The sequence below is a fragment of the Neoarius graeffei genome, chromosome 12, assembly GCF_027579695.1.
Source record: "Neoarius graeffei isolate fNeoGra1 chromosome 12, fNeoGra1.pri, whole genome shotgun sequence".
In the NCBI taxonomy this organism is placed as follows: Eukaryota; Metazoa; Chordata; class Actinopteri; order Siluriformes; family Ariidae; genus Neoarius; species Neoarius graeffei.
In genome coordinates this window covers 52,382,902-52,407,324 of record NC_083580.1, presented here as the reverse complement: position 1 = coordinate 52,407,324, position 24,423 = coordinate 52,382,902, and the positions used below count along the sequence as shown (strand labels likewise).

Sequence of the window (24,423 nt, the reverse complement as noted above, 5' to 3'; positions counted from 1 at the left end):
TGGCGTCAATATCAAAGCAGGAGGAGGAGGCGCAAACCGGCACGAACTGTCTATGGGCGCGAAGCAACCTCCTTGCCCTTTGGGTCAATATCAAACCCCCCCCCCCGCCCCTTTTTTTCCTCATCGGATCTACACGATTCACGTAGGTCACCCATTTCGGTTTCAAAACGGCGAATTTCGCCGAAAGGTGAGGGATTTTCATGTATGATTTAGAAAAATGTGATATATTGTATGCTCTAGAAATTTGTTGAGTGGAAATTCAATTGAGATGGCTGCTAGTGTTTATTCAATTCAAACAAAACAGTACTTTTTAATAATTTAAATGTTAAACATATTGGTATACACCTTTATAATGGAAATGCGCATAAATTGTTACTGAAAGTCATTCCAAAATACTGAAAAATGTTTTCAAGAATACTTCATTTACTTCACAAATTCAAAATTTGGGGTAGGCATCTCTGAAACATGGTTTGACGAGGTTGGTGTAGAAGAACTTGAGTGGCTGCACAGAGCCCTGATCTCAACCTCACCAAACACCTTTGGGATGAACTGGAATGCTGACTGCGCCCCAGGGGCCGCATTACAGAAAGTTCCTAACTTGAGAATCTCATCTTATCTGTCTAGTTCCCGTGGCAACGGCACTTTAGGATCATATTTAGGAAAAGGCTATTACAGAACAGCCGTTCCTAACTCTGTTGTCCTATCCTATCTCAAGTTAAGAAAAGTGTATTACAGAAGCATCCTAACTTCTAAAAAAACTAAAAAATTCTTAAATACCCGTCCTAACTTTAGGATATCCCCACCGCTGTCCTAACTGTCATTTTGACTGTATAAATCAGCTAATAGTCTACTTTTAGACAGAATGGCAGGTATTTTGCTTTTGAGGCGACAACAACAACGTAACCGGAATTTGTTTATTGAAAGGCAGTTGGTAGACCAAAACGACGTTTTAAGGTTTGATGACAAAACTTTGATAAATCGCTACCGGTTACCCCGGGCCATGATCATACAGTTAGCTGATAAACTGCGGCCAGATTTAGAGAGGCCGACTCGTCGACATGGGGCTCTCCCGGTTATACTGCAGCTAACAAATGCGCTTCGTTTTTTCGCCAAAGGTGACTTCCAAACAGAAATCGCCGATTTGTCAAAAATTTCTCAGCCTTCCATGTCCAAAAATCTGACCGAAGTGGCAATGGCGAGATCACTGGACGTTACTTCACGAGATACAGTGTAGCTTTCGTTGCTAGGTAACAGACATTAAAGGCGATCATAGATGTTTCGATCGGTTATTTAGGAATCCTAACTCGAGATAAGATAAGAATCCTAAATGAAGTTAGGATTTGCTTCTGTAATACCAAATTGAAAAGAATCCTATCTCACAGCTGTCCCATCTTAACTTTTGACTTACGATAGGAACTTTCTGTAATGCCGTCCCAGGCCTCCTCACTACACATCAGTGCCTGACCTCACTAATGCACATGACTGAATGAGCACAAATCCCCACAGCCACACTCCAAGATCTGAGAGGAAGCCTTCCCAGAAGAGTGGAGATTATTATAAATGCAAAAAGGAACTAAATTCAGAATGAGATGTTCAACAAGCACATATGGATGTGATGGTCAGGCGTCCACAAACTTTTGCCTATCTAGTGTATGACACGATGGTATATTGAATTGAAGATATGCATCATATTATGCCACACTGCCAAGGCTTTACTAACGGCAAAACAGTGGTGGTACATTCCAAGTGATGTAGTGGCCTCATTTCATCAGCTCTCACAGCTGAATATCCCACAGTCACTTGCTGCATTCAAACAAGAAACAAAAACCACAAGCATTCAAAACTAACCTTGGATCAAGAAAGTCCAGGACGATGTTATACTCATTCATACGAGCATGCAGAAATCGCAAATTCCAGCCCACAATGACCCCATCCAGGCTGCCGAAGATTCCCTCAACCAGCCATGGGAAGACCAGGTGAAGCTCCTGATGGAATGAGTGTTTATTATTATTATTATTATTATTATAATAATGAGTTCAATTTATTAGTGTCTTTCACAAACCCAAGGACACTTTACACAAGAGTTACAAAACAAAAATAAAAGAGGCCACACTAGGAAGAGTAGTGTAAGGTGAAGAGGAAAGTTTTCAAGTTAGCTTTGAAGGAAGAGAGAGTGGAACAGTCACGAAGTGATTGCGGTAATGAGTTCCAAAGTTTAGGAGCAGCAACGCTGAATGATCCGCCACCCATAGATGCCAGTTTAAAACGTGGGACAGTCAAAAGTCCACAGACAGAAGATCTGAGGGAGCGGGAGGGACAGTACAAATGAATTAGCTCACAGAGATAGGAAGGGGCGAAACCATGAAGAGCTTTATAGGTTAAAAACAAGATTTTGTATTTAATCCGAGAGATAACTGGCAACCAATGCAGTTGCTGTAAAACAGGAGTGATGTGAACAGTGCACTCATTAATTAGAAACACATTGATTTTTATATTGCTTATCAATTTTTAACCATAACCTCATTTTAAAGGGTGAAAATTAAAAATTAAAACAACCCACCTCAACCCAGAGTTTTTTTTTTTAAACCCCAGCATCTGAGCTCACATGACCGAATGTCAGGTCACACCTCCACAGTTGAGAACCTTTGGCTTATAGACCCCTTTCACTGAGGTCACCCGAAACTGGAAGTAAACAGACCCTGCGCCATTTTGGAAGACCAACAAACTCGTGATTAGGGGGGGAAATAACCGCAGAGGTATGTGAACCCACGAGAATAAAATGGAGTGGCAAACGACTTAAACAAATCTGGGCTGTTTTATTTATGATTTATTGGCCCAACAGTAGACTTGAAAGAAACCTGTGTGAGACTTGGCAAAAAACTGTGGATATAATGGATAAGTCTGTGCATGATCTGTGGACACTTTGAGGTAAGCAAACGCAAGTATCACTTACTATACTCATCAGTCATAGATTAGTCCAGTACAACATGACCAGCTTGCTTTTTTTCCATTTGACTGTCGCAAGTTTTTTCAGGCTGGTACAGTCAAAAATTGAAAAAAAGTTTTGGCCTACTAAACTAGTCATCGATTCTACTAGTGTACTGATTGGAGTCGACATGAAAACGTTAGGTAAAAACTTTAAACCAGTACAATCTCTTCTTCAAAGTTTCACCAAATGGTTTTATTTATGCAATTTAAAGCTCATAATACTGTATAACTTTGGTCGAGTAAAAACAGGAGGTAAAAACATGGCTGAATCCTGAATGACTCCTATTTGTTTAAATAGGGGACTACATAGGCGGTAAAATGTAGTTTCTTTTTCCCTGCCATGGAAGCGCACTTGTATACCGAGGAGGAAAGCAATTTGCATTACAGCCGTGAGGCGGCTCGGCTCGGTTTTCCCTTTTGGGCGCTCTCGTTTTCTGTTAGAATTTGGTAAAGAAAAAAATAAATATTATTTACCAGCTTACCGGGTCCATTAACATAAATCTGACAGCTGACAAGGTCGGGATATAAACGAACTTTTGCGTTAAACTGTGTGCTTGGATTCACATAATTTTTTCTGAGTCTTATCATATGGGTCAAACCCATCAATCACAGCCAGTTTCTCCACATACTGTGCCCTTTCTGCAGCTGGTAATGTACTCACATAACCAGAATTATCAGCCATCGTGTCACTTTACTCTCGCTCGTACTTTGTTTTATATTGTGAGTGCATGTACTTGGTCTTCCAATATGGCGCCTAACAAAATGTCGCGGCGCGGTGACGTCATGTGAAAGGGGTCTATATACAGTATTTGCTGCTTAGACCACAACACTGTTGAATCCCTTTTCTCGATTCTGATTGATCAGCATGTGCTGATTCATTTTCTCGAATGACAGCTCTGACTGTTGTGCAGCTACAAATCACAGGTTTATATTGATGTGTTCATTCTAACTCTCATTGTTATAGCTACATTCACTGGATATGAGCAATCGTGCACTCTGATAGCCTAGTAGTAGAGTAGTCAATCAGCTCATATACCATGAGTAGAGAAAAACAAGATGGTGGAGTGTTCTGCTGACCCAACTGAGGGCAAAAATAATAACTCCACTCAAAAACAATACCCCAAAAATACAAACAAAAAAAAGCAACAAAATATGGAATAAAAGTATTAGATGTTAAGAACATCTTTATTTTTCAAGAAATTATTATTATAGGATTTTTCAGAAATCGCTACTGTCATTTCTCCAGTTTGTTAAGCGGAAATGATTCTGTCTGACAAGTTTTTATTTATCAACTGCAAAAAATAAAAAAGCTGTTTCTCAAAATCCAGTGAATGTGGATAGAATAAAAGTTATTCCACTCAATATCGTCGCACGTGGCTTATAGCCAACTCGATGCTATGTGCCTCGTCGGCTCATGTATGACTCGATTTCGTGGAATAACTTTCTTTATTCACAACGTATACAGGGACTTGCATGGCAGATGCTCCATCTAAACGGATTTAAAAACATTTAATTGCACAGATGAAAGTGGAGCAAAGAAAAAAATCCTGAACTTTTGAAAGTCAAACTAAGATTGGGGGCAATGTCCCCCGAAAAAATTTTAATAAACATAACATGCAAAACCCTGCATTCTAGTACTTATTTTCACTAAAACAAGTTATAAAAGTTTTAAGCATTTTTCTTTCATGTACATTAATGATTAACGTCAAAAATATCAAATTTAATTCCCCTAGTTAATGGAGTAATTTTCAGGAGTGCATTTAGAAAACGCGGTGATTTTCCTGCTACACAGTTCATTACTTTGAAAAAGCAGACAGTTGAAGGTAAACTCAGCAAAATCCCAAAACAGTGCTGTTAAAAAGTAAAGGTCTGGTAGAGTTTCTAAGGCTACATCCACACGACAACGGCAACAAGATTTTTTTTTTTAAATATCGCGTCCACATGGGCAACGGATCAGTAAAATTTCAGGTACATATGGCAACGCAACGCTTGCTGAAAATGATGCAATACACATGCCACACCTCTACGTGCACTGTAAGACGGTCCCATCGGAGACACCAGAACAATAGAAGTAGACACATGCGCATAAACCCCTTCTTCTGTAGCATTAGCCAAAAAGTTTTGATTATTAATCAGTAGCGTAAAACTAAAGACGTGGAAAGAGGAATGAATGGGGGTAGATGGAAGCCGGTACGCCAACATTCTGATATCCTCCAGAATTCTTTAATGGTCCGGAATAAATTGAATGCTACACGTTGATGGATTACTTTGTTCTTCTACGCCCTTTTTGAGGAATGTATTGTCAGACTTAAACCAACATCTGAAGAGGCAAGATCGCTCCTTTTTTTCCTATTTTTGCTGGCTGGATTGTTTTTGGAAAGCGCATGGGCGGTGCGCGGTTTGGTACTGCTTCCGCAGTGTTTGTACTAAAGACTCTGCCCTAAGGGCTATTCTCTCTCTCTCTCTCTCTCTCTCTCTCTGCACCATTACACAAATATTCACAGTGAAAATATTTTGTAAGCGCATTTCATGAACCAAGTTATAGGATTTGTTGACGACTCGCATCGAGTTCGTTACACCCAGCATGAAGCACTGACAGTCATGTGGTTGTGACATCATCGTAAACAAATCCGTTCTACTCATCCAGACGACTTTGCAACAGCGCCGTTGCCAGATTTTTCCACTCTGGAACCCGTTCTCAAAAGATTTAGTTTTGGGGCACCCAAAACGCCGGTGCCGTGTGGACGCCAGGCCGAAATGATAAACAATTTTATCAGATTCACCTGAATCCGTTGCCGTGTGGACAGGGCCTAAAGCTTTCAGGTTTCAATGTTGGGGACATTGAGCCTCGTTTATCAGTCTTTTAGTAGAGTTGTGCGTTTGCAGAAGCTAAAGTGAACTAAACATTTCCAATTCAGATTTATGTGAGTTGAAGCCAATTGTTTACATTAGTTCGTATTGTCTAAATTTAAACACCAATGAATACCAAATTTCTCATGTAAATCAGGGGCGTAGCTAGGATTTTTCAGGGATGTGTGTGTGTCACACAATGACTGGCAGTCTGAGTACATTATGTAACAAAAAATAATTACCATTGCTAGTTTTAGGTAGCTTAGAAACCGGCTCTTCCATTATTGCTGTTTCTTCCATGTTTTCTTGATGTTGTGTTCTAGAAACGGCACTAAAACTTAGCTTCGAAGCCACAAAATGCAACTTTGATGGAAAAAAAAATATAATAAATTGCTTACCTCTCTTCACGTCGAAAGAAGGAGGAAAGTTTAGCTTGTTTTGAGATGACGAATTAACAACACGAGGAAATGCTTGTAATTCGCAACTAAAAAGACTGCAGCTACACTGGCAGCTTGAACATGCTTTCTAATGCGATTGTGTTGCGCTTGCGCAGAACGGTGCCAGTCCGGCGCACCTTAGCTCATGCACCTGAAGGCGCGCCTAACGAGTTCCTGCACGTGCGCCGTTAACAAAGAACACCCGTCTTTAATCAATGAACTATGCTTGGGCTATTTAAGGACTGCGCCCATGCAAGGACGATGCGAAGTATTATGCCACATCTAGGAACGCGAAAAATCCCAAAAATAAATTTCTCCATTCGGGAAACCAGAAATTTTCAAGAGTTTTGTCAAATATCCGGATTTCCGGGTAAATCTGGAAGACTTTCATCTATATAACAGATATGATAAAGTGTCCTGAAAGGAAACATTTATTTACCGTTTATGGAAGGAGTCTCCAGTGTCAGTCTTTGTAACAGTTTGAGGTAAAGCTGTAACTACCTCACTAACTGTTTGCTGACATAGGAAAGTCTTCAAGACAGAGGAATTTACGCATTCTGGTTTGTTGGTAACACAAGAAACTGTGTTTTTTTGTCTCATTAACATTAAATGCAACTATAAAAGAATAAACATGCATATTCTATGCACAAATAAAAATTGTATGATAAAATCATTGGCTAATTGCTGTGGTATAAAAGGAATAAAACACTCAGGGATGTGCTGTTAGGAAAATAATCTTCAGGGTGGTAACAGTAACAGTGCCGCTTCATCACAGCACCCAGTCAATCAGCAGTTTACCATCACAGCACCGCACTGAGGGTTTTAGCCCTTATTGTTATAAAACATACAGTGGTGCTTGAAAGTTTGTGAACGCTTTAGAATTTTCCATATTTCTGCATGAATATGACCCAAAACATCATCAGATTTTCACACAAGTCCTAAAAGTAGATAAAGAGAACCCAGTTAAACAAATGAGACAAAAATATTATACTTGGTCATTTATTTATTGAGGAAAATGATACAATATTACAGATCTGTGAGTGGCAAAAGTATGTGAACCTTTGCTTTCAGTATCTGGTGTGACCCCCTTGTGCAGCAATAACTGCAACTAAACGTTTCCGGTAACTGTTGATCAGTCCTGCACACCGGCTTGGAGGAATTTTAGCCCGTTCCTCCGTACAGAACAGCTTCAACTCTGGGATGTTGGTGGGTTTCCTCACATGAACTGCTCGCTTCAGGTCCTTCCACAACATTTCCATTGGATTAAGGTCAGGACTTTGGCTACGTTTACATTAGACCGTATCTGTCTCGTTTTCTTCGCGGATGCACTGTCCGTTTACATTAAACCACCTGGAAAAGCAGGGAAACGGGAATCCGCCAGCGTCCACGTATTCAATCTAGATCGTATCTGGTCCGGTGCTGTGTAAACATTGAGATACGCGAATACGCTGTGCTGAGCTCTAGCTGGCGTCCTCATTGGACAACGTCACTGTGACATCCACCTTCCTGATTCGCTGGCGTTGGTCATGTGACGCGACTGCTGAAAAACGGCGCGGACTTCCGCCTTGTATCACCTTTCATTAAAGAGTATAAAAGTATGAAAATACTGCAAATACTGATGCAAATACTGCCCATTGTGTAGTTATGATTGTCTTTAGGCTTGCCATCCTTCCACTTGCAAGTAGTAAGTGATATGCGCTGGGATCACACACACAGCGGCTCAGTCCCGAATCGTGGCTTGTGCACTTCACTCGCGCGCTGTGTGAGCTGCGCAGGGCCGGAGTGCGCACCCTCCAGAGGGCACTCGCTGTTCAGGGCGGAGTGATTTGGAGCGCAGGATGCCTGCGGAGCCGAGCGTATCCGTGTATTGGTGTTGCTGTGTGCACGGCTAACGGTTTTAGTGTAAACGCGAATCGTTTTAAGAACGTTAATCTGATGATCCGCTGATTCGACGTAATGTAAACGTAGCCTTTGACTTGGCCATTCAAAAACATTAACTTTATTCTTCTTTAACCATTCTTTGGTAGAACGACTTGTGTGCTTAGGGTCGTTGTCTTGCTGCATGACCCACCTTCTCTTGAGATTCAGTTCATGGACAGATGTCCTGACATTTTCCTTTAGAACTCACTGGTATACAGTGGAGGAAATAATTATTTGATCCCTTGCTGATTTTGTAAGTTTGTCCACTGACAAAGAAATTAACATTCTATAATTTTAATGGTAGGTTTAACTGTGAGAGACAAAATATCAAAGAAAATCCAGAAAATAACTTCATATAAAAGATATAAACTGATTTGCATTTCTTTGAGTGAAATAAGTATTTGAACCCTTAAAAACAAGACAGTATTTGGTGGCAAAACCCTTGTTGGCAAGCACAGCGGTCAGACGTTTCTTGTAGTTGACCAGGTTTGTGCACATGTCAGGAGGAATTTTGGTCCACTCCTCTTTGCAGATCATCTCTAGATCATTAAGGTTTTGAGGCTGTCGCTTCGCAACTCGGAGCTTCAGCTTCCTCCATAGGTTTTCTATGGGATTAAGGTCCGGAGACTGGGTAGGCCCCTCCATGACCTTAATGTGCTGCTTCTAGAGCCACTCCTTTGTTGCCTTGGCTGTATGTTTTAGGTCATTGTCGTGCTGGAAGACCCATCCATGACCCATTTTCAGTGTCCTGGCAGAGGGAAGGAGGTTGTCACTCAGGATTTTACGGTACATGGTCGCGTCCATTCTTCCATTGATGTGGTGAAATAGTCCTGTGCCCTTAGCAGAGAAACACCCCCAAAGCATAATGTTTCCACCTCCATGCTTGACAGTGGGGATGGTGTTCTTCGGGTCATTGTCAGCATTTTTCTTCCTCCAAACACGGTGAGTTGAGTTAATGCCAAAGAGCTCGATTTTGGTCTCATCTGACCACAGCACCTTCTCCCAATCACTCTCAATCATTCAGGTGTTCATTGGCAAACTTCAGACGGGCCTGCACATGTGCCTTCTTGAGCAGGGGGACCTTGTGGACACTGCAGGATTTTAATCCATTATGGCGTAATGCGTTACCAATGGTTTTCTTGGTGACTGTGGTCCCAGCTGCCTTAAGATCATTAACAAGCTCCTCCTGTGTAGTTCTAGGCTGATCTCTCACCTTTCTCATGACCATTGATACCCCACGAGATGAGATCTTGCGTGAGGCCCCAGACCGAGGTCGACTGATGGTCATTCTGTATTTCTTCCATTTTCGAACTATTGCAACAACAGTTGTCTCCTTCTCACCCAGCTTCTTGCTTATGGTTTTGTAGCCCAGTCCAGCCTTGTGCAGCTCTACAATCTTGTCCCTGACATCCTTAGACAGTTCTTTGGTCTTGCCCATGTTGGAGAGGTTGGAGTCTGATTGATTCTGTGGGCAGGTGTCTTTTATACAGGTGTCAATTTAAGACAGCTGTCTTTAATGCAGGTAACAAGTTGATTAGGAGTGTCTAACTGGTCTGTGGGAGCCAGAACTCTTAATGGTTGGTAGGGGATCAAATACTTACTTCACTCAACGAAATGCAAATCAATTTATATATTTTATAAAATGTGATTTTCTTTTTGATATTCTCTCACTGGTAAAATAAACCTACCCTTAAAATTATAGACTGTTCATATCTTTGCCAGTGGGCAAACTTACAAAATCAGCAAGGGATCAAATAATTATTTCCTCCACTGTAATTCAGAATTCATTGTTCCACTGCTAATCCTAGAGGTTCACATACTTTTGCCACTCACAGATATGTAATACTGCAGGGGCTTCAAAGTTTGGGAGAATAGCAGGGTACAAATAATTTACAGCAGGGTGCAAAATGGTAAAATGTCTGCCAGCGGCAGACATAATGCACGCAAAGCGTGCAGGGATGGATGGATGGATGGATGGATATATGCAAGTACGAATTTTTCATGGGGCGGGATGGTTTGGAACAGGCCATCTAAAATTGGGATAACATTTACCCGGGACGGGTATTTGAGGCGGGTCGTCTAGCTTAAGCTTGATTAGTGTTGTTACGCACGCCAGTGTTTCCCACAGAAATTTTGGAGACTATGCGGGAGGCGTGGGGGTTGTTTAAAATTGAGTGATATGTTAAATATTAAGTTATTACTGAAAAACTACTGATTAAAAAAACAGACACTGAGAAATGGTCCTATAAACAACTTTACCAATATAAAAGATTACCAGGACTACAAAAATGCAGAAAAATAGGCTTTACTTATCCAAATGCTCCTGTTGGTTCAAAAGTTAAAGTGCAGAGAACCTCACAGCACAACATGAAGTTACCTTAAAATATAAATGCCTCAGCTTTCATGTAAGAAAAAAAAAAACTATTAATACTAGTACCGTGTGCAGGCAGTCTCTCCTGAAGACTAAATTAAACAATAATTATAAACTAATAAAATAAATGGCTCAGGCTTCATAGAAGAAAAAAAACAATTTGAACAGAATCTCACAGTATGATGCTGAAGCTGCCTAAACAATGGAAAATAAAATACCATTTTGGCAAAAACGTTGGCATCCATTAATTTCTTGTATTAAGTAAAAAAATATGTTGCCAGATACTGCTGACGTTTTACAGCCCAAAATATGTTCAAAACCCGCCAAAATGCACTTAAAACCGCCCAAATCGGGCAGGAAAATGCGCAATCTGGCAACACAGGCGGCAGTAATGGCTGCACTCGTGTCGAGGATGTAAACACAGTTGACGCGGCAACGGACATGCATGACATAGTGGATGTAATTTACGTTCACAACTTTTTTTGCTGTCAGAAATATTTAATATTAAATTTTGTGACTCGACTGACAATAGCCGGCGGCATAACAAGCCATAGCCGGCGATTTGCCGCCGGTGACCGGCTACTTTTGAGACCGCTTATACTGGATCATTTTTCTCAATAAATAAATGACCAAGTATAATATTTTTGTCTCATTTGTTTAACTGGGTTCTCTTTATCCACTTTTAGGACTTGCGTGAAAATCTGATGTTGTTTTAGGTCATATTTATGCAGAAATATAGGCATTTCTAAAGGGTTCACAAACTTTCAAGCACCACTGTACCTTTATCAGTCATTAAAAAAAAATAGTAGAAATGTTCAGTGCCCACATTTTTCATCAGTTCAATCTTTCAAGAGAATTTTCAAAAGCTTCTAAAAGAATTTATTTTTTCCAAAACCTAGTATTCAGGAACATACAGGATTAAGCAGGATTGAATTTCCATGCCAGACTGAATATATCATGTGATTTGAATATTGACAACTCGGATTAAAATTTTAAAGGCAACAAATTCAACACTTCCACTGCAATGACAGCAGCATGCTGTACCTTAGCAGGATAGTCATCGATCACCTTCACCAGCTCCTGACATCGCTGAAGTAGTGGCTTCGTGCTCCAGTCTGCTTTAAGATTTGCCTGTTCCAAATAGAGCAGAATCAGATTTTGTGAGCGCTAAAATCGAATATCCATCAACAGCTCAGCAATAAAACTGTGCTGAACAATGCAGATCATCAATGTCTTACTGATTGCCTAATAACAACAATAGTAACAACAAGTGTTGCCAGGCAAAACAAACCTCGCCTAGTGGCACTTATGATGAATATGAAAGAAGAGATTGCAAAAAAAAAAAAGATTTTGACCTTTTTGGCGACCTTGATTTTGACCTTGCGTGTGAACATACTTGGCCAATAAACATGGTTCTGATTCCAATTCTTTGCTGCTCTCAGCCAGTCAGAACACACCGTACTGCATGATTGTTACACTCTTAAAGCCTCTGCATGCTCTTGCGACAAGGCTTTCGCAGATAGCTTTTCGCAGACAGTTGTAATTTATTGTTGAGCGGGGAGTATATGCGTGCGCGATGTTATTCACCGGCACAACGCAAGAGGGCGCGAAGTCGCTAGGAGTAGTTGGTGGGTGTGGTTAGTGGAGTGTTTATCCTCCGGTTACTTATAATGACTAGAACTTTTTTTTTTATATAATGACTAGAACTGGAGTCGTATAGATGTCCGTACTTCCTCAATCAACCGCTCTTCATGCTGCTCCATCTTCACTCGTGTTTTTAAAAATGGCGGTCGTGAAAACAAAAACCGGGAAAGTAGGGAAGCGGAAGTGCGTGTACAGCGGATGTAGAGTGGACCAATCAGAGCCCTCTTGTCTGCGGCGCTGTCTGCAAGGCTTCTGTGGTGGTCACAATTTTTGGGAGGTGCGCACAGAGCGTCTGCGAAGGTGGGGGGGGGGCTACGCAGACACTGTCTGCGACGCTATCTGCGAGGACTGGGTTGTCAGCATAAATTGGCCTTTACAGCACAATGACGTAGTGGTTACTGCCTCTATCTGAGGCAGTAGCCACAAAAATGCTCTGGAACTTCATGCTATACCGGTAGAACTTCATGCGTACAATTGTGCACATGTCCAAAGGGGTTAAGCACCGACATTGATATATTTATATAAAAGATATTTTGTACTAAATATAAGTCTATGTAAAACAAATTTTAAATAAAAACTGCTTTTTTTCTCTCATCTCATTATCTCTAGCCACTTTATCCTATGTCGCAGGCAAGCTGGAGCCTATCCCAGCTGACTACGGGCGAAAGGCGGGGTACACCCTGGACAAGTCGCCAGGTCATCACAGGGCTGACACATAGACACAGACAACCATTCACACTCACATTCACACCTACGCTCAATTTAGAGTCACCAGTTAACCTAATGCCTCGGTCACAACCGGCCGTACGTGCTCCTACGGCTGGTCTACGTGCAAAAAAACGCAAGAAACACACGGACGGCGCGCGTGTGATGTGCTGATTTTCAAACCGTAGACCGGCCGCAGAGGTTCTTTGTCATGTCAAACAAACTCTACGGGCGCTTACGTTTTTTCCAGGTTGCAAGACAAACTTGCGGCCAATGCGCATCTTTCTGCATGAACAACAACAAAAAAAAGCGCAGTGATTTGGGAAACGCCAAAAATCACACGGCAAAAAATCGTACGTCCGGTTGTGACCTAGGCTTAACCTGCATGTCTTTGGACTGTAGGAGAAACCGGAGCAAACCCACGCGGACACGGGGAGAACATGCAAACTCTGCACAGAAAGGCCCTCGCCGACCACGGGGCTCAAACCCGGACCTTCTTGCTGTGAGGCGACAGCGCTAACCACTACACCACCATGCCGCCTATGCTTTTTTTTTTTTTAACTCAATACCACATACCGATTTAAAAAAAAAATAATAATAATAATCTGGGTATTGATAATTGTGGAACGGTGTCACGTGATCTGATATGCTAAGTAATTGGGAATCAACTCGTTTTTTTTCCCCAGTGGAAGTTTGAGTAATTATTCATGCACAATTTACGTATTTAAAAGTTTTCTTTACTTTTGCAATGGCCAAAAGATCGTTAAAGGAAATACACAGAGCCATGGCCTCACTTTTCGTTTATAAATGCCTTGAGACCTCAAGAATGGCACAGGAATAGTTTTAAACGTTAACAGTAAATCTAATATAGTAATTTTTACGATTAAAGTGATTCATATAGGTAGCGGTCTGAGTGAATGACCTTGGCGTCTGTAACTTCACAGCAGGAAGTCTATCGGTCTCATCGCCATTTCCACTATACTAAAGCACAGAGCTGACTGCAACTCCGATCCTCCATTTTGAGCTAATTTATCGCCGTGCCACGTAGATGTGTTGCTGGCAGGTGCAGCAACACGACAGAAGGTGGATTTACGTTGCATTCATGACCCAAGAACGTTCAAACTGCAAAGATTTGGACGCGTTTTGCGAGAAGTTCACGGGCACATTGGGCGCCGACGAAGTGGTCTCTCCTCTGCACATTTTACTGAAGACTCGTACGAGACCTCTGATCTGTTGAGGAGCGTTGGCTATAAGCCCGTATTGAAAGAGGGTGCAGTACCAACAATTAAAGGAAAAGAAAACTATAAGTAAAGGAAAACAAGTTCAGCTGCACCAGTTCTCCTGGAGTGTGAGCCAAGGGTTGTTTGGTAAAACCCAGGATGGAAAAGAACGGGATGTGACACATTATCACTCGGACAGTGACCTCCCCAAGGTTGTTGCTAAAACCGGTGACATCCTGTCCTGGGTTTTAGTAATTGCCTGAGCCGAGAAGTAATGGCGGAATACTCAGTATGGAGAAAATGGAGAATGAGTTGACCAGCCGTCTGATTTCTCCGCTGGATATGCTCGCCTCAGCAGCAATATCTCGCCCTTATGTATAAGCCCGTATTGAAAGAGGGTGCAGTACCAACAATTAAAGGAAAAGAAAACTATAAGTAAAGGAAAACAAGTTCAGCTGCACCAGTTCTCCTGGAGTGTGAGCCAAGGGTTGTTTGGTAAAACCCAGGATGGAAAAGAACGGGATGTGACACATTATCACTCGGACAGTGACCTCCCCAAGGTTGTTGCTAAAACCGGTGACATCCTGTCCTGGGTTTTAGTAATTGCCTGAGCCGAGAAGTAATGGCGGAATACTCAGTATGGAGAAAATGGAGAATGAGTTGACCAGCCGTCTGATTTCTCCGCTGGATATGCTCGCCTCAGCAGCAATATCTCGCCCTTATGTGGAAGAAGCGAATGAACAGAGAACGGAACGAACAACTGAAAGTCAGACTGTTTCAAAACCAAAAGCCACAAGATCAGCCTTCAAGAAGCGAGAACACAGACGGGTAAGCTCCGACTCTCATTTGGATACAAAACACTTCTTGTTTACCTGCATTTAGATTAATACATGTAACTTATATTGTGTGTTTAAGTTAGCAGTATAAGATTATTTAATTTGCTTCAGAATGTGATTGTCTCAGTTCATCTGATTATTTAATTAGCCTTTTATGGTTTATCAGTGTTATAATACATGGGGCCAAATTACTCAGTTCTGATTGGTCAATCAAGAAGGGTTTTTTTTTCCCTTAACACAGGGCCGTATTTCTGAAATGCTATTGGCTAGTTCATTGCTTGGTTACGGTTACAAAAATTAGCAAATTTTGTCAACAAAATGGCTTTTGTAAAAAAGTTCTGATAAAATTTTGTAAACCACTTTCAAATCCTCATGTCGTGTCGCCGTGTCATGATGAAAGACGCTTTAGAAACTGATTCAAACGTGCAAGATAGTCTTGCGCCCTGATTGGTTCAGAAAACGTGAATGACAAATGTTGTGAACTTGAATGGCTTCCGAAGTATGAATTTGGCCCGATATATTATAAACAAGTAATCGTATGGTTCCTCATAAAATTTAAGGATCAATTTCACTCGTGATTTTGAAGTTTTGAAAACTTCGAAATCACTCGTGAAATTAATCCTTAATTTTACTCGGCCCCATACGATTACCTATACAAAATGCATGCATGTTGCACAAGTTATAACACCTAGGCTATCTTGTTTTAACAAGAGTCAACCCACAATCAAAGTTAGTCTTAGTTGAGCAAGTCGGTAACGGTATTTCTTACTTTCACCATAAATTTTTATTGATATGACTTTAGTCTATAGCTGTCAAAGGCCTCGGCCTTAAAGGGCACATCTTGGGTAAATTCAGGAGCAAGATCAATGTAATTCTCCTATTTTATATTAAACTTTGGTCAAATATCTGTCACATTTTGCATTTTGTGCAATTTTTTTACCTTGCGCAATACCAGAAAAATTCAGTTGAAATCAAGCCATTTGAGGTGAATTGGTCCGCCTCTGAAAAAACTTGGCATTTGGATTTCCCGGCAAACATTGATTTTCATGACGTCACGTGCGGGATGCCTCCTTCTGAATCCTACGTCAGCGCTGGTTTGTTTATGAGAAAACGACCTGGTGGCTTTCTGCAAATTTCTTCAACGTTATCGCGTAATTATTAAAATGGTTAACAGATGTATCGTAGGAGGCTGTAGCAACACCAATCTTGATGGGATTAGTACTCATCGTTTCCCAAAAGACCGGACAATGAGAGAGAAATGGGAGCGCTTGGTCTACACAGGCTGTGCACTGAAACTGTGCAAAGCTCACGCAGCCTGCTGGCGCTTCCGCAGGTAACGTCACGAATCTGGCTCCAGACTCCCTTGGGATTTTTCCAGACGCGTTTTGTTATTTTATTTTTTTCTGCCGTAGACAGATGGCCTTGTGCAAAATTACCCTTCTGGATGGGTGTGTAAAGAGACATACTTTCATATACAGATAGTAGTCGACTTACGACCGATCGACTTTACGACCGTCTGGTTATGACTGGCAAATGTTTCCCAGCTGAGCTAGCTGAGCGTATGACAGTTTCCGCCCCAGCTCCCGGCAGCGCCCAGCATCCAGCCAGTGCTGCCAGATACTGCTGACGGTTTCCAGCCCAAAATGTGTTTAAAACCAGCCAAAATGCACTTAAAAACACCCAATCTGGCAACACTGCATCCAGCCTCTTCTCTTGTGTGTGCAGTGTTTCACTGGACAAACAACGAGTGAGCTACAGCGCATGTACGGCTTAACCAGATCTTGTGCTATAACACGCGCAGCTGGTAATCAAAGTAACTTTCACTTTTCTGTTCTGTGTCCAGTGTCCAAAATGAAAAGTTAGTTTTCAAATGTTCAGCTAAAAAAAAGTAATTAAAACGTGTTGAAATTATGTGTTTGCAATTTATTTATAATCAAAAACTGATACAGGTGGATGAAAGAGTGATGGTGTGATAAAGTACTATACTAGTACTACTGAGTGATAAGTAGTCCTAGTGAATGCTTGATAAGTAGACAATAATAAATAATTGGGTGTATTTTTTGGCGCGCGCTGTGTGCGCGCACTATGACTCAAAATAATATACCAGCAAGAAATAAAAGTTACTTTCACCCCTGAGTATGCAGTGTTTGACTTAAACCAAATAATGAGCCAAGGTAATGAAATAAGAAAATGTTGATAAAATAAGACTTTAAAATGATTACACTATCATTACACATCACAATATACTACTGTTCAAAAGTTTGGGGTCACCCAGACAATTTTGTGTTTTACATGAAAAGTCACACTTATTTCCCACCATAAGTTGTAAAATGAATAGAAAATATAGTCGAGACATTTTTCTGGCCATTTTGAGCATTTAATCGACCCCACAAATGTGATGCTCCAGAAACTCAATCTGCTCAAAGGAAGGTCAGTTTTATGGCTTCTCTAAAGAGCTCAACTGTTTTCAGCTGTGCTAACATGATTGTACAAGGGTTTTCTAATCATCCATTAGCCTTCTAGGCCGTAAGGTGAACCCCGAAAAGTCTTTCAGAAACAAGATTCCGCTCCGACGTCTCCGAACTACATAATATCCAATTCTTAAAAATGGACGTATTATGAAATGATGTCATCAAAAAGTTCTCACCTTGTAATGCTGTCAATTTTTCGCACGAAGGCTTGAAAAAGCAAACTAATGTCATCGGCGCGGAATTATATTTTGGCACCGCGGAATAAGATTTCGTTACAGAACAGGTTCCACGGTTGCTGACGTAGCCCCATTTCATAAACAAGAGACCAACATGGTAGCCGCCACAGCCTCGTCTAGCAGCAGTGGAGGAGAGGAAAGTTTGGAAATAACGGCAAAAAGGAGAAAACTTCTTGCACGTAAGCAGTGCTATATGCATATAGCTTCTGTGAAGCACAGAGTGACCCAGGAATTTACCTTCAAACGGTGGAATACATACCAGGACAGTATCCGACAGTGGCTGCAGTTGAGCGGTGAGAACAGGAGACTAGCCGAAAACTACAAACACTGTTTAGATTTAGAGTTTGACAAGATACCCAAGGATGCTGCCTTCCACCCTGCATGTTACCGCAGGTTTACGGACAAACTTGCTATTGAACGAGCGGGAAAGCGTATGGTGCGCGAGAAAGAAGGGGGAGATGAAACTCAAGACGCCGCAAGACCCCCCAAAGCTGCCCCCTCAACATCGGGCAGCACTAAGAGTCTTAGATCCAGGTCAGCACTGCCTATGTCCAGCTCAGGTCCCGTCCTTCCTGCCCTGTGCATTATATGTAAAAAAAAAACCCCTCAAATTCGTCTTAAAGGGAGGCAAACGACAAAGGGAAGCTCTTTCAAAAGCTGAGACCTTAACAGCAGGTAAGCAACCCCCCCCACACACACACACAAAGGGTCACAATCACTGATCAACCCCCCTGCCCCCACACACACAAAGGGTCACTATCACTGATGACTATCTACAGTGCTATCTCCCTCTGCAAATGTGTTTGCATGCATGGATGTTATGTTTCTATGTTTGTATGCATGTAACATATGTGTGCCTTTATGTGAATATGCTACTGGCAAACTTAAATTCCTACGTGGTAATAAGCATGTCTTTCTGTCTGGCAAGGCAAGTTGCAGACTGCTGCTGAGACTAAAGATGACCACAGTATTCTGGTACACATTAGGGACAAAGACTGTGTGGCTCTGGAGGTGCAGTACCACAAGAGCTGCTACCAGCAGTACACCAGATTTCTGAATGAGCCTGCTAGACAAGAGAAGGACAAGTAAGCCATGTACTAACTTCTCATACATGACCACAGAATGCTACTTGCTACTGTTCAATGTGAAGACAATTAGTCACAGCACTGTGTGTGTGTGTGTCTCTTCCACCCCTCTCTCTTTCTCTGTCACTGACACCTAGGTCATTGCCTGGATGCTGACCCCTGCCTTTTTGCACCGTGCCACAGGACTTTTATTTATTTATATATATATATATATATATAATTTTTTTTTTGTGTATATATAAATTTGCATTTGTAATGTGTATATATCACTGTTTTGTTGTTTACATTTTCTATTAAAGTTTGCAATTTGCCACATGGTTCTGTTGTATGATGACTCAGTCTTGCATCTTCCTTGTTGCCGCTGCTGCAGGTGCATAGTGCTGCCTAGTGCATTTACCTACCTCTACTGTGCCGCTGCATAGGTAGTGAATACTTGAATCCCTGCCATTGTGCCTCTGAACTGAGCAATAGAACTGCAATATTATATATAGGTTGTATTATTATTATTATTATTGTGTATTATTATTCCTATGGACTCTTCTCCTTCCTGCACAATTTCTTAAATCTTGATCTGAAATCACACGCATTGCCTATATATTATATATGCCATTTTATGGCTAATCCATGGTGTGTATAGCCCACAATGACGAGTCAATACTCTATTCCATTACTGCCTGTGTAACATTGTAGGTCTGTTTTTCAAGCAAATTGTTTTATGGTTGATCAGTACTTTATAGTTAATAACCTAAGAGAATGAATACATGAATGGTCCTAGTCATAGACCATTACACCATATTTTGTACTATAATAATGGTGATAATAAAAATTTATTTTTATTCTAATAATATAAACACTTCAATATACCACATATATGCAATATTGTCTTAGTGATGTATTTAAAGCACTATTTAGGACTTAGAAGACATTTCACCCACTTTGGAGGGTGTTTGAGACTTTTTCTACTAATGTGACTAATTACGCAAGCTGTCAGCTGATCTGTGGTCAAAAATCGGCAACGCGATTGGTCCAGACCGGTCACGTGATGTCCCGACACGTCATTTTTAGAGGAAAATAGTTCGCCACGCGATCGCTCGGTGCGAGGAATTGACAGGATTATAAGGTGAGAACTTTTTTCGCCACACTTTCTAGTACTCATTCTTAATTTTAAAATAAATATTTCGTAGTTCGGAGACGTCGGAGCGAGATGAAACGAAAACGGGGTTCACCTTACGGCCTATTCTGAGGCAATGAGCAAACACATTGTACCATTAGAATACTGGAGTGAGAGTTGCTGGAAATGGGCCTCTATACACCTATGGAGATATTGCACCAAAAACCAGACATTTGCAGCTAGAATAGTCATTTACCACATTAGGAATGTATAGAGTGCATTTCTGATTAGTTTAAAGTGATCTTCATTGAAAAGAACAGTGCTTTTCTTTCAAAAATAAGGACATTTCAAAGTGACCCCAAACTTTTGAACGGTAGTGTATACTTACGTTCATTTAACATAGGCCGACTTACGACCAGATCGGTTTACGACCGGTCAGTCGTAACCAAACACAGTCGTAAGTCGACGACTACCTGTGTATATATATATATATATATATATATATATATATATATATATATATATATATATATATAAAAAAAACGAAATTGGTCCAGGATATGCACTTTAAAACCGGTTACCGCTGTGACATCACGTGCTCAGGACTGGCTGGCTCAGCTCGAATGCCAACTTGCGGTCGATTTTAACTCTCAGAAATATTTGTTTTATTCCAATTTATGCAGCATACAAGAGTCAAGGACAGAGATACCATCCACTCAAATTTATTTAAAAATAAAGGTTCTGCATATCTCCTTTAAAGTGCCATTCCACCATTGGATGTATTCTTTGGCATAAAATACAATATATTCTGACAACATATATAAATGGTATCACTAGATAGAGAAATCTTTTAGCTTCAAAATGACATATCAAACATAATTTGACAACGACAAGTATATTAATTTTGCGACCAAAGTCACCTACCCTTTTAATTTCCGCGCGTGATGTCATCGGCAGGTTCCCCTTCTTGTGTACCACATGATGTGTGACGTGGCACATATCAGCAATGGCGGATAGAACGCGATAAAAATAATACCAATAAATCTAGCTAACTGAAAGATTAACTCAATTTTTCGCAATTTTTTGGCCCCCATATAGCGGTTTTCGACCCACGTGACCGTTGCCATGTCAACAAGTAGATGGCGCCATTTTGACGGTCACAAATATGGCGACTACCGGTAGCGATACACTGTTGATCATGACGAAGTCTCATTGTCGAGTATTTTATCCGGCCTAGATGACGCGAGTAAGAAGCGATATCACCAGAAAATCAATGATGCTGGTGTACGTGATCTGTACACGTTACCAGGCTGGCTTTGCAGCGCGGGTGATCTTCCTGACCTGCAGTCAGGCGTGTGGGAAATACCAGGGAAAAAACATAAAAGAAAAAGGAGCGAGATGCAGAAAACACCTTCACTATCCAGCGACATAGGGCATTTACAGGGCGAGCAGAGGGAGAGGTATTTGCAAAAATTGAGGTTAGCAGGCTTAGAGAACGACGTTTACCTGCTTCCACCAGGATTGTTCACTGACGTACGGAAGTACACGAAGCCCTCGTCTTTACCTGACTTCGGCCCACATGATCTGTATACCTATGTCGTTAAAAACCAGGCTGGGTAACATGCCTACATCAGCGGGTCGTCCCTGGAGCCGGTGGTCGCCATCTTATTACAGCTAAAGTTTGTTCACATTTTCATTTACTTTCGGTCCTCAGGATAAACAAAATGTTATTAAATGTCATTGAAATAACTTCTTAGTCTGTTGAGACACGGCCCGTTATAAATTTGCTGTTAACAGGCAATGACCAAGAACTGTATTATTAGGGTCGGTGTAGTTGTAGCAGTGCACTAGCAGCTAGCTGTTACCACTAGCTAATGTCAACAACAGTAGCTGGTATGTTACCGTAGCAACGTTTACGTTCAGTCATTTGGATGACTGTTAAAACCTTTCAGTCTCAAGTTTTTCCTTTACTGTATTTACTAGTTTACTGAGCTAGCACGCTCGCTCCCTCCCAGCCTGCCCGAGCACGCTAGCTCAGTAAACTAGTAAATACAGTAAAGGAAAAACTTGAGACTGAAAGGTTTTAACAGTCATCCAAATGACTGAACGTAAACGTTGCTACAGTAACATACCAGCCACTGTTGTTGACATTAGCTAGCTTGACCTTCAAAATGGCGGACACCGGGGTGTCACGTGACCTGTGACGTCACGTCGAAATCCTCTATACGAGGAGAAATGACTCTCTCACTTTGGGGGTTTCCTGGTCTAAAAAATAGACTGACACGTGGTACACAAGAAGGGGAACCTGCCGATGACATCACGTTTCACTACCGCGCGGAAATTAAAAGGGTAGGTGACTTTGGTCGCAAAATTAATATACTTGTCGTTGTCAAAAAATTATGTTTGATATATCATTTTGAAGCTAAAATATTTCTCTGTCTAGTCATGTTGTCATAAAATATATTGTATTTTATGCCAAAGAATACATCCAATGGTGGAATGGCACTTTAAGGTGTCAATAATTGTAGCCGTCGCTCTGGTGTCTTTATCTTTGAAACAGGGGACACAAGCTGCCTCTGGGCCTGCATCATATACACACACACACACACACACACACACACACACACACACAGAGACTAAAAAAAAAATAAAGTCTGGGTTTAGCATGTAAACACAAGTGTAATGTGCAAAAGCTCAGGGTTCATAATAATATTGCAGGACAAATCTGCTTGTGAAGAATGCAAACCTGCACAAGTGTGTACAGCTTAAATTCCAATAAGTGTCTGTATTCAGGGGGGAAACCAAACTCAAGCGTGTTTCTGATCTGCTGTACTCTGAGCTCTTCTTACCAGCAGATAACTGGACTGCTGCATGACAGCAGGAGCAGCAGCCATGGCTCTTCACTCTGGAGATGACCGCGCTGCCACAATTAAACCGGAGCGAAACCGAGTGTCACTCACTGTTTACTGTAGAAACAGAACAGGGTGCGGATTAACACTCACTCCGCCTTTCTTCCCCCGTTAAACCCGGCTTTACTGAAGCACTTTAAGTAGCTGAAACTCTCCTCAGCATGCTAGCCTTGCTAACTCTATCAGCTAATAAACACACGGGGACAAACCGCTACAGTGAGCTAACTTAGCTAACCCGCAGTACCGCAGTCTGTCCCTGACTCCACGTTAAAATGAACTCGTACTCGTTTTTACATAAATGTTGACGGAGAAAAACTTTAAACCTAACAAGAAAATAATTTAACACTCTACGGAATTCCAAAAAACCGCGTTCACCTCCACTGCGTTTTGAAGACGGGTTGGTTTATGACATCACTTCCGCTACAGACAAGCAAACTTCCGTTCAACAAACTAACCATTATTATATTATTTTGTTCTATTATAAAATTTATATTTAACACGAAGATTTGTGTTGCTTTGTCTTTATAAATACTGTACTTATTTACAATTTAAAAATGAAAAAAAAAATACAATTCACAATTAAATGCTTGAACTTAAATATCATTTTAAAATATTCATAACTATTTTTCCTCCTTTCTTTATTTGCCATGTCTTAGATGTTGATTTCTCTTTGTATTGCTTGCTTAATAATATAATAATATATTTGTTCTATTATAATATTTGTATTTAACACAAAGATTTGTGTTGCTTTGTCTTTATAAATACGTACTGTTTTTTCTGTACTTATTTACAATTTTAAAATGGAAAAAAATACAAGTCACAATTAAATGCTTGAATTTAAATATCATTTTAAAACATTTATGACTATTTTTCCTCCTTTCTTTATTTGCGATGTCTTCGATGTTGATTTCTCTTTGTATTGCTTGCTTTATAATATTTGTTCTATTATAATATTTGTATTTAACCCAAAGATTTGTGTTGCTTTGTCTTTATAAATACGTACTGTTTTTTTCTGTACTTATTTACAATTTAAAAATGAAAAAAAAAATACAATTCACAATTAAATGCTTGAACTTAAATATCACTTTAAAACATTCATAGCTAGTTTTCCTCCTTTCTTTATTTGTCATGTCTTAGATGTTGATTTCTCTTTGTATTGCTTGCTTAAGATTATATTATATTATTTGTTCTATTATAATACTTGTATTTAACACAAAGATTTGTGTTGCTTTGTCTTTATAAATACATACTGTTTTCTGTACTTATTTACAATTTAAAAATGGAGGGAAAAATACAATTCACAATTAAATGCTTGAATTTAAATATCATTTTAAAAAATTTATGACTATTTTTTCCTCCTTTCTTTATTTGCCATGTCTTAGATGTTGATTTCTCTTTGTATTGCTTGCTTTATAATATTTGTTCTATTATAATTTGTATTTAACCCAAAGATTTGTGTTGCTTTGTCTTTATAAATACATACTGTTTTTTCTGTACTTATTTACAATTTAAAAATGAAAAAAAAAAAATTCACAATTAAATGCTTGAACTTAAATATCACTGTAAAACATTCATAACTAGTTTTCCTCCTTTCTTTATTTGTCATGTCTTAGATGTTGATTTCTCTTTGTATTGCTTGC

The 24,423-nt window shown here is 40.4% G+C and overlaps 1 protein-coding gene across 4 annotated transcripts in view; it reads right to left on the bottom strand.

Moving 5' to 3' along the window:
* The window catches only part of smpd4 (sphingomyelin phosphodiesterase 4), a 99,638-nt gene extending 76,458 nt beyond the window's left edge, over positions 1-23,180 (bottom strand). For 2 of the 4 annotated variants that reach the window (XM_060935985.1, XM_060935987.1), the window contains exons 1-3: positions 20,799-21,424; positions 11,611-11,697; positions 1,849-1,985 (exon numbers count right to left, since the gene is read on the bottom strand). In XM_060935985.1, the coding sequence (XP_060791968.1) occupies positions 1,849-1,985; positions 11,611-11,697; positions 20,799-20,873 (299 nt within the window). In that variant the 5' untranslated portion in view covers positions 20,874-21,424. Of the gene's footprint in view, positions 1-1,848; positions 1,986-11,610; positions 11,698-20,798; positions 21,437-22,723; positions 22,841-23,158 lie in introns of those variants that run through there. The other 2 variants (XM_060935986.1, XM_060935988.1) reach the window with 2 other exon arrangements.
* Between the last annotated feature and the right edge of the window lie 1,243 nt (positions 23,181-24,423).